Source organism: Lolium rigidum, chromosome 2 (assembly GCF_022539505.1).
Source record: "Lolium rigidum isolate FL_2022 chromosome 2, APGP_CSIRO_Lrig_0.1, whole genome shotgun sequence".
Lineage (NCBI taxonomy): Eukaryota > Viridiplantae > Streptophyta > Magnoliopsida > Poales > Poaceae > Lolium > Lolium rigidum.
The window spans coordinates 277,746,633-277,757,566 of NC_061509.1; the positions used below are offsets into that span (position 1 = coordinate 277,746,633).

At 44.9% G+C, this 10,934-nt stretch overlaps 2 protein-coding genes across 3 annotated transcripts; both read left to right on the plus strand.

The window, feature by feature from the left end:
* Positions 1-646: 646 nt before the first annotated feature.
* LOC124693519 (sucrose transport protein SUT4-like) lies at positions 647-5,080 on the plus strand. 2 transcript variants are annotated; one of them, XM_047226989.1, is made up of 14 exons: positions 647-925; positions 1,614-1,679; positions 1,773-1,871; positions 1,951-2,015; positions 2,098-2,182; positions 2,282-2,315; positions 2,402-2,501; positions 3,041-3,116; positions 3,242-3,595; positions 3,702-3,845; positions 4,062-4,295; positions 4,371-4,434; positions 4,513-4,556; positions 4,648-5,080. In XM_047226989.1, exons 1-14 carry the CDS (start codon positions 647-649, stop codon positions 4,813-4,815), a joined length of 1,812 nt encoding a protein of 603 aa, XP_047082945.1. In that variant the 3' UTR covers positions 4,816-5,080. The 2 variants fall into 2 exon arrangements, with proteins under 2 accessions (XP_047082945.1, XP_047082946.1); XM_047226990.1 differs by lacking the exon at positions 647-925 and having other exon boundaries at positions 1,976-2,015.
* A 378-nt stretch (positions 5,081-5,458) lies between these two features.
* LOC124691009 (splicing factor 3B subunit 2-like) lies at positions 5,459-10,185 on the plus strand. The gene is made up of 16 exons (XM_047224304.1): positions 5,459-5,656; positions 5,767-5,883; positions 6,014-6,142; positions 6,251-6,313; positions 6,989-7,096; positions 7,934-8,011; positions 8,147-8,239; positions 8,658-8,744; positions 8,846-8,947; positions 9,049-9,168; positions 9,276-9,337; positions 9,442-9,587; positions 9,668-9,761; positions 9,872-9,930; positions 10,040-10,078; positions 10,181-10,185. Exons 1-16 carry the CDS (start codon positions 5,462-5,464, stop codon positions 10,183-10,185), a joined length of 1,497 nt encoding a protein of 498 aa, XP_047080260.1. The 5' UTR covers positions 5,459-5,461.
* Positions 10,186-10,934: the final 749 nt, after the last annotated feature.

Below are 10,934 nucleotides of genomic sequence, written 5' to 3' on the forward strand. Positions count from 1 at the left end.
GAATGCAGGTGAGAGCTTGCCCACCTGACGCTGGCTGACGCCGACACCGATAAAATGCTAGTGGTGTAGTAGTAGAATTTGTTTCAGGCTGGAAATTAGCGAAGTCGCCAGCAGATAGTACTTGTTGGTCTCTGAGGAAAATTAGAACCACCTAGATTGTGGTAAGAGACTCAATGATATCTTTCTTCAATGTGGGTTTTGATTTTCCCACGTTAAGCCCTCCCTTCCTTGCCCGAGATTGGACAGTTGCTCAGTCAGAGTCATACGCCGAAGGATCCTTATTGTCGCCGGCGTGGACTAGGGCGCCAATCGCGCGCTCACATGGAAGAGAAGAGAGTAGAAGAAGAAGGGGAAGAAGAAAAGAAAACAAATTGAGTCGTTGGCGGGCGAGACAGGCGTCGGCGCGTGAGAGAAGGCGCTTCCTTCCTTCCTCCTCACACCTCACCTCGCCTGAAAGCGCACACCGACGCGACGCGCTCCTTCCTCGCCAATTTCTTACTCCTCTTTCCCTCCCCTTTCCACTTCCCACACCTGCATCTGCCCGGCTACTCCGACCAGCCAGCCGCGCAGATCTCGCCGCCTCCCTGCCGCCCCGCGGACCGCCGAACCCTAGCCTACTACACCGCGCCCGGATCTGACGGCGCCCATGGACTCCGGCGGCGGGGGAGGCGGGGCCACGGCAATCCGGGTGCCGTACCGCCACCTCCGCGACGCCGAGATGGAGCTAGTCAGCCTCAACACCACCTCCTCCAGCCCACGCGCTCCAAAGGACCACCAGACGCGCCGGGAGGGCGAGGACGGCGGCGGGGCGGGCAGCAGGAACGGCGACACTCCCAAGTACCGGGTCGTGCTGGCATGCATGGTCGCCGCGGGAGTCCAGTTCGGCTGGGCGCTCCAGCTCTCCCTCCTCACGCCCTACATCCAGGTACCCTACCCACCCACCTACACCCTCCTCTCGCCGCTCGCTAGATCTCGCCGGAATGCGGCGGACCAACCACTGAGTGCGTGCGAGTCAGAAACCTCTGGCTAGTCTGACTGTTGTTCAGTAGCCTGCGCATTTGGAGAGGGAGGAGCAAGCAGCCGTGCCGTGTCTGGCTCCCCGATCCCGTTCCCGGTGACGCCACCGCGTATGGGAACAATACCGGTACTACTAGATGCAGTTGCGAATCCTCACCCCATAAGGAGGCAGTTGGACGAGGTTCTGTTGCTGCTAACTAATGCTAAACAAACTCACTAGTAGCTAGTACCGATCAGAGCAAGCTCCCGGTGTCGCCCGCCCTGCGGCACAACTATTACTTCACAGAAATAGTCCATGTATGCGTGATCCCTTAGTGACATAGAGGTTGATTCACATTGGCTACAGGGGAATCACTCTTCTGCTAGGAATTTAGCTAGAGTAAGCAGCAACAAGAATTTTTTAGGCTGCCTACAATGTCCTGGCTAAATAGCATCTATCCTCTTTTACTACTGCCTCAAGTGTATCACATAAAAGGTATACTATGCCTGATTGTTCTATCTGTCGAAAAATGGTTCGCTACATAGTAAGACCATCCAGCATTCATTGCTCGCCTACATGCTCACCTGTTGTTTACTTTATCCCTGGTTTTATGCAGACTCTAGGAATAGACCATGCCATGGCATCCTTCATTTGGCTCTGTGGCCCAATCACCGGTTTCATAGTAAGTATCCGAGACGACACGACTACTATTGCTCATGTTCACAGTACGGTATGCAAGGTCTCACTTATCTAAATGGTTACCCTCTCACGCCAGGTTCAACCTTGCGTTGGTGTGTGGAGTGACAAGTGCCGCTCCAAGTACGGAAGGAGACGGCCCTTCATTTTGGCTGGATGCATATTGATATGTGCCGCTGTGAGTGTTATCATGTTCCATATGTTTTCGTATTTCCCCTCTTCTTTCCCATGCTCTAATAGCTAGACTCTACACGTAGGTAACTTTGATCGGGTTTTCTGCAGACCTCGGTTACATGTTAGGGGATACCACCGAGCACTGCAGGTAATCCTTCATTTTACTGCTTTGCCAACAATATCACATCAACTGTATCATCACTAATATGCTAACATATATATTTGTACAGTACATACAAAGGTCTAAGATATCGAGCTGCTATTATTTTCATTCTGGGATTCTGGATGTTGGACCTTGCAAACAATACAGTGCAAGTAAGCCTATTCGAAATTTTACATACCATATCTTTGTTAATGCTGTTGGAAAGTTGAATTACTCTTCTCCTAACGTTTGTTCATTCTTGGCACATCTAGGGACCTGCACGTGCCCTTTTGGCTGATCTTTCAGGTGGTTAATACATTCAGTTAGAATCTCTACTAATGTTAAATCCACCCCTGAAGTTTCAGTCATGGAATGGTACCTTATTTGTGCAGGTCCTGGTCAATCTAATTCGGCGAATGCAATATTCTGCTCATGGATGGCCGTTGGAAATGTTATTGGCTTTTCAGCTGGTGCAAGCGGGAACTGGCACAAGTATGTTCTATTGTCCGTTGTTTTGTGCTTATATTATCCTGAAGCTTATTTCCAATAGTTGGCTCGTGCCATCATCCAGAAGGAATCAAACTTATGCTAGTTGACATAAATGGTTAGTTGCGCAGTTCGTAATATCTGAAACCTTGCCACTATCTTGAAAGATTCCTACTAATGCTAGTCAAGCTGTATCTGTAAATAGTATATTTGCTGTTCCTGCCTTGATGATGTGATTTATTTGAGCTATGGTCTTGCAGTAGCATAGGGTATAAATCTCACAATTTGTTTTCCCACCTTTATCTTTCTGGCAAATATATAGCTGGCTGATAGTAACACACTTTTCTAATGGGACTTGTCCAAACAATATTGTTCAGTAATGGCAACTCATGTCTTTTCCCTCCATGATGCATTTTCCTGCTTCTGTGTGTGCATTTAAGTTTACGAATTCATGCTACGTGAAGTTCATTTCTAGTTTCTCCCCTCGTCACCTTCAGTTGATTTGCCTGCTAAAAAGGATCTTGCTACTTTGTTTATCTATGCAGGTGGTTTCCTTTTCTAATGACAAGAGCCTGTTGCGAAGCTTGTGGTAATTTGAAAGCAGCTTTCTTAATTGCAGTTGTAAGTTCTCAGAGATTCTGCAACTTACCTAGGACTCCGAAGCTAGGTTTCATATCACCGTAGAAATGAACTGCTGGCTGCAATCTGCAGACGCCGAGTAAGCTGACCAATTATCTATTGTGCAGGTATTCCTTGTGTTTTGTATGTCTGTTACCCTTTACTTTGCTGAAGAAATCCCGCTGGAACCAAAGGATGTACACCGGTTATCTGACTCTGCCCCTTTACTGAATGGCTCTAGAGATAATGATGGTGCATCGAGTGAACAAACCAACGGAAGAGTTAACGGTCACGCGGATGCAAACAATGCTCCAGCTAGCTCCAGTCCTGAGGATTTTGTAGATGTGGGCTCCAACTCGAACAAAGACACCGTTGAGGCTTTCAATGATGGACCAGGAGCGGTTTTGGTTAACATTTTGACTAGCATGAGGCATCTACCTCCTGGAATGTATTCCGTGCTTCTGGTTATGGCTCTCACATGGGTATGTGATAAAAATCAGTTACATAGATAGATGCGTACCAGCTGCTTGCTGATAGTCTCTTTTGCTGGGAACTGATGGTGTATGTCCCTTTTTATTTGTTTTGCAGTTGTCATGGTTTCCCTTTTTCCTTTTCGACACTGACTGGATGGGGCGTGAGGTTTATCACGGGGACCCAAATGGAAACTTGAGTGAAAGGAAAGCTTATGACGATGGTGTCCGAGAAGGTGCATTTGGTTTGCTATTGAATTCAGTAAGAACCTGTGATCAATTTGTTTATCATAAGTTTCGCATGACAATAGCTAGATGCATTTGCATTCCTGGTATGTATGCTTCAATAGACAGTGCAGTTTCGTTGGTCTCTGGCAACTAGTTACTCTGCGGTGGTTTTAAACCATAGCAATGAATGTGACTGCAAGGGTATTTAGTCAGTGGCTTTAAGCCTGTAACATTTGGTTCATCCATGTAGGTTGTCCTTGGGATTGGCTCTTTCCTTGTTGATCCATTGTGCCGTATGATGGGCGCTAGATTGGTTTGGGCAATCAGCAACTTCATAGTGTTTGTCTGCATGATGGCTACGACAATACTAAGTTGGATCTCATTTAACCTGTACTCAAGTAAACTTCATCACATCATCGGAGCAGATAAAACAGTCAGAAATTCAGCGCTGGTTCTTTTCTCTCTTCTCGGATTGCCACTCTCTGTAAGCACCAGACTCTGAACACTTTCTGCCTTATTGCGTCAGAAGATGTCTCATTCTTTTCGTGCATGCTTACAGATCACTTACAGCGTTCCGTTTTCTGTGACTGCTGAGCTGACTGCCGGAACAGGAGGTGGCCAAGGTCTGTGTCACCGATGTTTGTTCTTACAGTATGCTGAGGTGATCATGGTGGACTGATAATGTTTGTACCCATGTGTAGGTTTGGCCACTGGAGTTCTAAATCTCGCTATCGTCGCTCCTCAGGTTAACCTTTTTATCTGGACTGATTTTCTTGTACATGCGCTGGTACTGAAAATATCCTGACCTTTACAGCCACGTACATTCTACTTTGCAGATAGTAGTCTCACTCGGAGCAGGTCCATGGGACGCCCTCTTCGGGGGAGGGAACGTCCCCGCATTTGCCCTGGCTTCGGTCTTCTCGCTGGCAGCCGGAGTGCTTGCAGTGCTAAAGCTACCTAAGCTGTCAAACAACTACCAATCCGCCGGCTTCCACGTTGGCTGAACCGGAAACCAGCGGCTGTTTGTAATATCCAGATACTTAGTCCCAACACTACTAAACCCCGTAGCCCATTTTGACATTCGTTATATGGAAATGATTCATTTTTCCCTCCCTGCGGGATACAGAATAAGACTAGAAGATATAGAGATTAGGGTAGAGAGATAGTTAGGCCTTTGTGCATACAAGCAAGTCAATGCGAAGTTGTAAAAACAAGCTGTGTCTACATGTTTTGTTGACAGTATATTCAAGAGAAACTTTTACACTGGCATTTTCCCTGTGTAAAGTATCCATGCGTCCATATGTACTTGCGTTATGATCGTTCTGCGTTTCGGCTGTATACTTCACTTGATACTATTATGTTTTTACAGATTTTTTTACAACATCTTTTTTATTTTTATTTTTGTAACTGTTCTCGAATAATGTCATTGTTGAACTACCTGTCATACACGCAAAAGTGGCCCCACCTGTCATACACACAAAAGCATTTATATTGGCGATCGGGCCTCGTGCAAGTCATTCTTTCCACGTTAAAGATGAAATGGGCTTTTCAGGCCCAATTAGCCCAGCAGGCCTAACGAAGGCGGTACACTCTCGTTAACTTACCCGAACCATACCCAGTCCGGCCCTTCTTTCCCCAGCGCCGACCACCATGGCCGCCGAACCTAGCTCCGACCTCCCCAACGGGGCCTCCGCCTCCGCCGCCGCCGGGAAGAAATCGCGGGAGAGCGACCGCCGCCGGCGCCGCCGGAAGCAGAAGAAGAACAAGGCCCCTTCCGCTGCCGCCGCCGCCGCTGATGCGGACGCCGACGCGGCCGAGGAGGACAAGCCCGATTCAAAACCCCCGGTACGTGCAGCACCTCCTGACACCCCTAGGGTCTGAGCTGGGTTGATTGGCGGCGGTCGTGCTCGTCTGACGTTGTGGGGTTCTGACGTTGGGCTCTGCCGTGCTCGCAGGTGGAGATCGAGGTCGAGTACGTGGCGGAGGAGCCGGACCTCGCCGACGGCCTCCTCGCCGACTTCAAGACCATCTTCGAGAAGTTCACCTTCAAGGACACCCCCGCCGCCGACGAGGTATACGAGATCCGAAGCACCCGCCCCTCTATTTGGAGTCGTTGAGGAGCAAAACCCTACTCTATTTCGATTTGTAATCCAGCTGCTTTGCAGTGGAATCGATACTCACTAGTTTGTAAGTTGCTGCCAGGATGGGGAGAAGAAGGACGAGGCTGGCGCCGATGCGGCCAAGAAGGGGTCCGGGTCTGATTCGGACGACGATGAGCAGGATGCCCAGCAGAAGAAGAAGGAAGGAGGCATCTCCAATAAGAAGAAGAAAGTATGTTGTTCCCTGTCTCTGTCTGCCTGCTGCACTGTTGAATGGCCTGTTACGAGGGCTCCTTATGTTTTGTGAGTTGCTCAACATGATTTTGTGTGTGTTTTGAAGTTGGAGCAAAGGATGAAGATTGCAGAGCTGAAGCAGATATGCAACAGGCCTGATGTCGTTGAAGTAAGCTACTGTCCTCCTCTTTTTGTTGTTGTTGAAAATCAAGTGTCCAGGGCAGTTTTATTCTCCATTATTTGTTTGAATGGAGATGTTGCCATCACATCATATCACACTTGTCCATATAATGTTGCATTGGCAATAGCGTCCCTGGGAAACTTCGTTTTAAAAATGAATCCACAAATCGCTAGTGTATTGCTAGATCTGAAGTGAATCCACACATTTGATTAAGAAATGCATAACCATTGGTTGATAGAACTAAGTTGGATTTGTGTAAAGTTTTGTGCATTAACTATTAGCCTACCCCAAGTTGCCTGGGAAAAGGGAGTTGATGTTGTTTGTCTGTTCATTAACTATTCACATCTGGTCGTTACCATTGGCTGCACATTGCTGTTACTACACAGTAAGTTTCAAGGCAACTTTGGAGCTAATGTGAACTACTAGGAAACTGTGTTATTAAGATAAAGATGTACTTCTGTTATGAAAGACTATGACGGCATGCACACAAATGTACCCGGGTAGTTTGTTTAGGTGGTGTGAACATAAGAAATAATCATTATCATATTAAGTAAGTTATAAGAAGAAAAGTCGTCATTTGATTATTTTGTTTCTCTAACTCTATTTCAACTTCTTGTTATGTATTATTAGCTCCAGTTAATTCAACTGTACCTTTTCTGCTAGGTCTGGGATGCGACTGCATCAGATCCCAAGTTACTTGTCTATCTGAAGTCTTACAGGAACACTGTACCTGTCCCAAGGCACTGGTCTCAAAAGAGGAAATTCTTGCAGGTTCGTAATGCATCTACCATGAATAATATTTTCCTCTGTTTTGTTTTGTATAATTATTCAATGAGTAGACATGTCCGAGAACTGAACCTCACCAATCATAAAACAGTGCTCTTAGTAGTGGAGTTGTAGTCAAATGCAAATCAGACCATCATATTTCATTCAAATACAATTGTAAAAAGCATTGAGCAGCTCCCTTGATTGATATCCAATAAAAAAAATGCTTTCCTAAATTTGGTTTTGAAAGGTGTAACATGCCCAGACCAAAATTCACCGAAAGCCCAGCCCTCATGTGGGATGGCATATGCATGTGTAGTACCTCACTTAGTTTTCGTTCTTGCACCATCCAAAATTGGAAGCTTGGAAGCATAGCTTTTTGGGCTGACATGTATTTTATGCTAGTTTACCTCGATGTAAAGTGGCTGGGCGTTACAATGGGGTGGGTATTATTAGAAGGGATGAGCGAACGTAAAGTCGTTAAGGTTTTTCCCCTCCCTCTTATACAGATATATAATTCTTGCAGGGATGCTGCAACTTCCTGGGAGCAAGGGCTTGGTGGTACAGTACTTGAGTGTTTACTGTAGTATAAATCTGAGGTGTTTCATCTAGTTAATTAATGCGATGCATTTTTTGAAAGAGATTATGGTCTAGCTAGAATCTTGAACTTTTTCCCTCCCCTTTTAACTTGCACATACAAGTATCACATTTGCCGAACCAACCCATTGCAGAATGCCATCTTTTTTTGATATCGTAAGAGAACTTGAAATTATGCTTTTCTCCATAGTCTATATTATCTATATCTTGTTGATCAGATTTACATCATTATGTTGTTTCTTTCAGGGCAAGAGAGGTATAGAGAAGCAACCGTTCCAACTTCCTGACTTCATTGCTGCAACTGGAATAGAAAAAATAAGACAGGTAACTTAATATCTTGGTTCTTCGTGTCATTGCTAGGGACGTTGCATCTCCTTGACTATTCGGTAATATAGGAGTTGTTTGCTATTTGCATTTCAATTCAAGCCACTAATATTAAGTGTCTCTAATGCATTTCAGGCATATATCGAGAAAGAGGATAGCAAAAAGTTGAAGCAAAAGCAGCGGGAGCGTATGCAGCCAAAAATGGGAAAGATGGATATAGATTATCAGGTCAGTCAATCCCGGTTGAGACCAATGTAAGACATACTGAAAGTACATGCCATGTATATTTACATTTTTCCATAATGGGCAAGACAGATGCAGATTGTGGCTTATTTTCGTCGGATGTCTCTTAAGACGTTTAGCACATTTCCTGCGCTTCCTCTGTACTTCTATATTTCTAGACATGCATATTCAGGTTGCCAGGGGTTCAGAATTTTGTCATGTAACCTAATGTCTGCACCTGCCATTTATTGTGGCCTGTTTTCTCGTCCCTACATTTAGGGTACAAATAGTGATATTGTTCATGTGAAAGTGTCTTAACTGATAATAGGATTTCATTGTCTCATTATGTTCAAATTTCAGACATGTGTTGACTTCTGGAATGATTCACAGAAAGCAAAGCCTCACCATAATTTTGTGTGTGCAGGTTTTGCACGACGCCTTCTTCAAATATCAAACTAAACCAAAATTGTCTAGTCATGGTGACCTGTACTACGAAGGGAAAGAGTTTGAGGTACTTTTGCTTTGTTCTATTCTTGATATCTGTAATGGAGATGTCCTTATTTTTAAATCTGCCTCACTGAGCACAATTCTATGCACATATGCACTCAACAGGTCAAACTTAGGGAAATGAAGCCAGGTATGCTGTCCCGAGAACTTAAAGAAGCTCTTGGCATGCCTGATGGTGCGCCACCTCCATGGCTTATAAACATGCAGGTATAGTTCTTTTGAAAGAAAATCTCCATGCAGCTGTTCTTCTGGTTGACTGCTCCTTTTATTACTGGCCAACTGTGAACTGACATAAAATTACTTTGCAGAGATATGGTCCTCCACCCTCTTATCCTTCGCTGAAGATTCCTGGTCTGAATGCTCCAATTCCTCTTGGTGCTACTTTTGGTTACCGACCTGGGGAATGGGGAAAGCCTCCTGTGGATGAGGTATGCTACATCAAATCACGTTTTGTTGGCTCGGCTGTAGTTAAATGTTTTCTCTAGTAAACTAATAACTATTCTTTTCTGATCTATTTACTTGTTTTGACTAACAGCATGGGCGGCCCTCTATGGAGATGTTTTTGGCATCCTACAACAGGATGAACCTAATTATGATGTATGTATAATCCAACCATCTCCCCCCTTAAATTTTTTTTGGGTTTGTTTGCTCTGAACATCAGCTACTAGTTAGCTAACTGTTGTGCTGCATTTGTATTCCAGGAGGAGCCTGTTGACCGCAGCAAGCACTGGGGAGACCTGGAGGAGGAAGAGGAAGAGGAGGAAGAAGAGGAGGAGGAAGAGGAAGATGAACCAATGGAAGATGAAGACATGGAGGAAGGCATCCAGTCTGTCGAAACCATGTCAAGGTGCTTACATCTCTTATTTAATGGCTTGCTTATGTTCTCTTTCCTAATGTGCTAACTTATGATGCTTCTTTTGTTAATAGCACTCCCACTGGCATTGAAACACCTGATGCTATTGATCTTCGTAAACAACAAAGGAAAGAGCCTGAAAGGCAAACCGAAAAGCAGCTATACCAGGTGAGGCCTTCCCTTCAATTATATGGAATTCCAGGCCAAATCTTGTTACAGAGCTTTAGTTTCGCTTATCGTAGTTCGTAACCTATTTTTTTTTCTTTTTCCATCTGAAGGTTCTTGAGCAGAAAGAGGAAAAGATCGCACCTGGGGCACTCTATGGATCAAGCCATACGTAAGTATCTCTAATAAAACCTGCTCATGTGTACAACTTTGTGGGATTCGTTCATGTTTTCAATTCAACCATATTGAAGAACTCATTTTGTATCTTGCTCCTTTTACAGGTATGTTGTCGGGGCACAGGATAAAGCTGGAGTTAAAGGGTGAGCTTTGAAGTTCCCTACTCTATGTGTGCAAGTACTTCTGTTCCATGCATATCCTCTATAACGGTTCACTGAGTTTTTTCTTGGGGTTCTGTTTTGCAGGTTGACCTTCTTAAGAATCAAAAGTCCGATAAAGTGGATGTCACAATACACCCTGAGGAACTTGAAGTTATGGATGATGTTTTGGCAGCCAAGTAAGACTACTTTTAGTCAGCCGGCATTTATCCATCTGTGCCTGTCAATATCTGCAAGTTCAAACACTAACGCCTTTCCTTGAAACCCATGAAACAGGTACGAAGAAGCTCGAGAGGAGGAAAAGCTGCGGAACCAGAAGGAAGACTTCAGTGACATGGTGGCGGAGGTACCATCTTCTGCACCCTGCTATGTAGCAGTTCGACTAGAGGCAAATGCAGATTTCATTGACCTGTATCTCACATTTTTTCTTGATATTGCAGAATGCGAGCAAGAGGAAGAGGAAGCATGAGAAGGACGGGAAATCCTCGAAAAGAAGGACTTCAAGTTTTAGATGGCGTCGTTGTCTCACATTTCTTGTTGTAGCTTGTACTTCCAAGATGTATGTATACATATGCATGGGACGATCGTCGTAGCAATCAGACCTGCACCTTTGGCTTATGAGAACGAACCGAGTAGATGAAAATGTATGCGGTTGTAGTCCATAATATAGTCTTGTGTTGAAGAGTAAACCAACTTTGTTGAGTAACATTATGGTGCAGAATTTCCTCTTGCTATTATTGATAATCCTTCTGATATTCTTCAGTGCTACATACACAGATACTATGGTGCAGATATGCGTCCACAGAGCTATGGCTCAAGTTTCGAGCTACATACACAGATA

Excerpts from the sequence above, each read along its gene's own strand:
- LOC124693519 (XM_047226989.1), top strand. The coding sequence starts at position 647 with ATGGACTCCGGCGGCGGGGGAGGCGGGGCCACGGCAATCCGGGTGCCG. Across the intron at positions 3,596-3,701 it reads TGGTTATGGCTCTCACATGG|TTGTCATGGTTTCCCTTTTT; the intron begins GTATGTGATAAA and ends TTTGTTTTGCAG. Across the intron at positions 4,557-4,647 it reads TCGCTATCGTCGCTCCTCAG|ATAGTAGTCTCACTCGGAGC; the intron begins GTTAACCTTTTT and ends TCTACTTTGCAG.
- LOC124691009 (XM_047224304.1), top strand. The coding sequence starts at position 5,462 with ATGGCCGCCGAACCTAGCTCCGACCTCCCCAACGGGGCCTCCGCCTCC. Across the intron at positions 6,143-6,250 it reads TCTCCAATAAGAAGAAGAAA|TTGGAGCAAAGGATGAAGAT; the intron begins GTATGTTGTTCC and ends TGTGTTTTGAAG. Across the intron at positions 9,931-10,039 it reads CTCTATGGATCAAGCCATAC|GTATGTTGTCGGGGCACAGG; the intron begins GTAAGTATCTCT and ends CTCCTTTTACAG.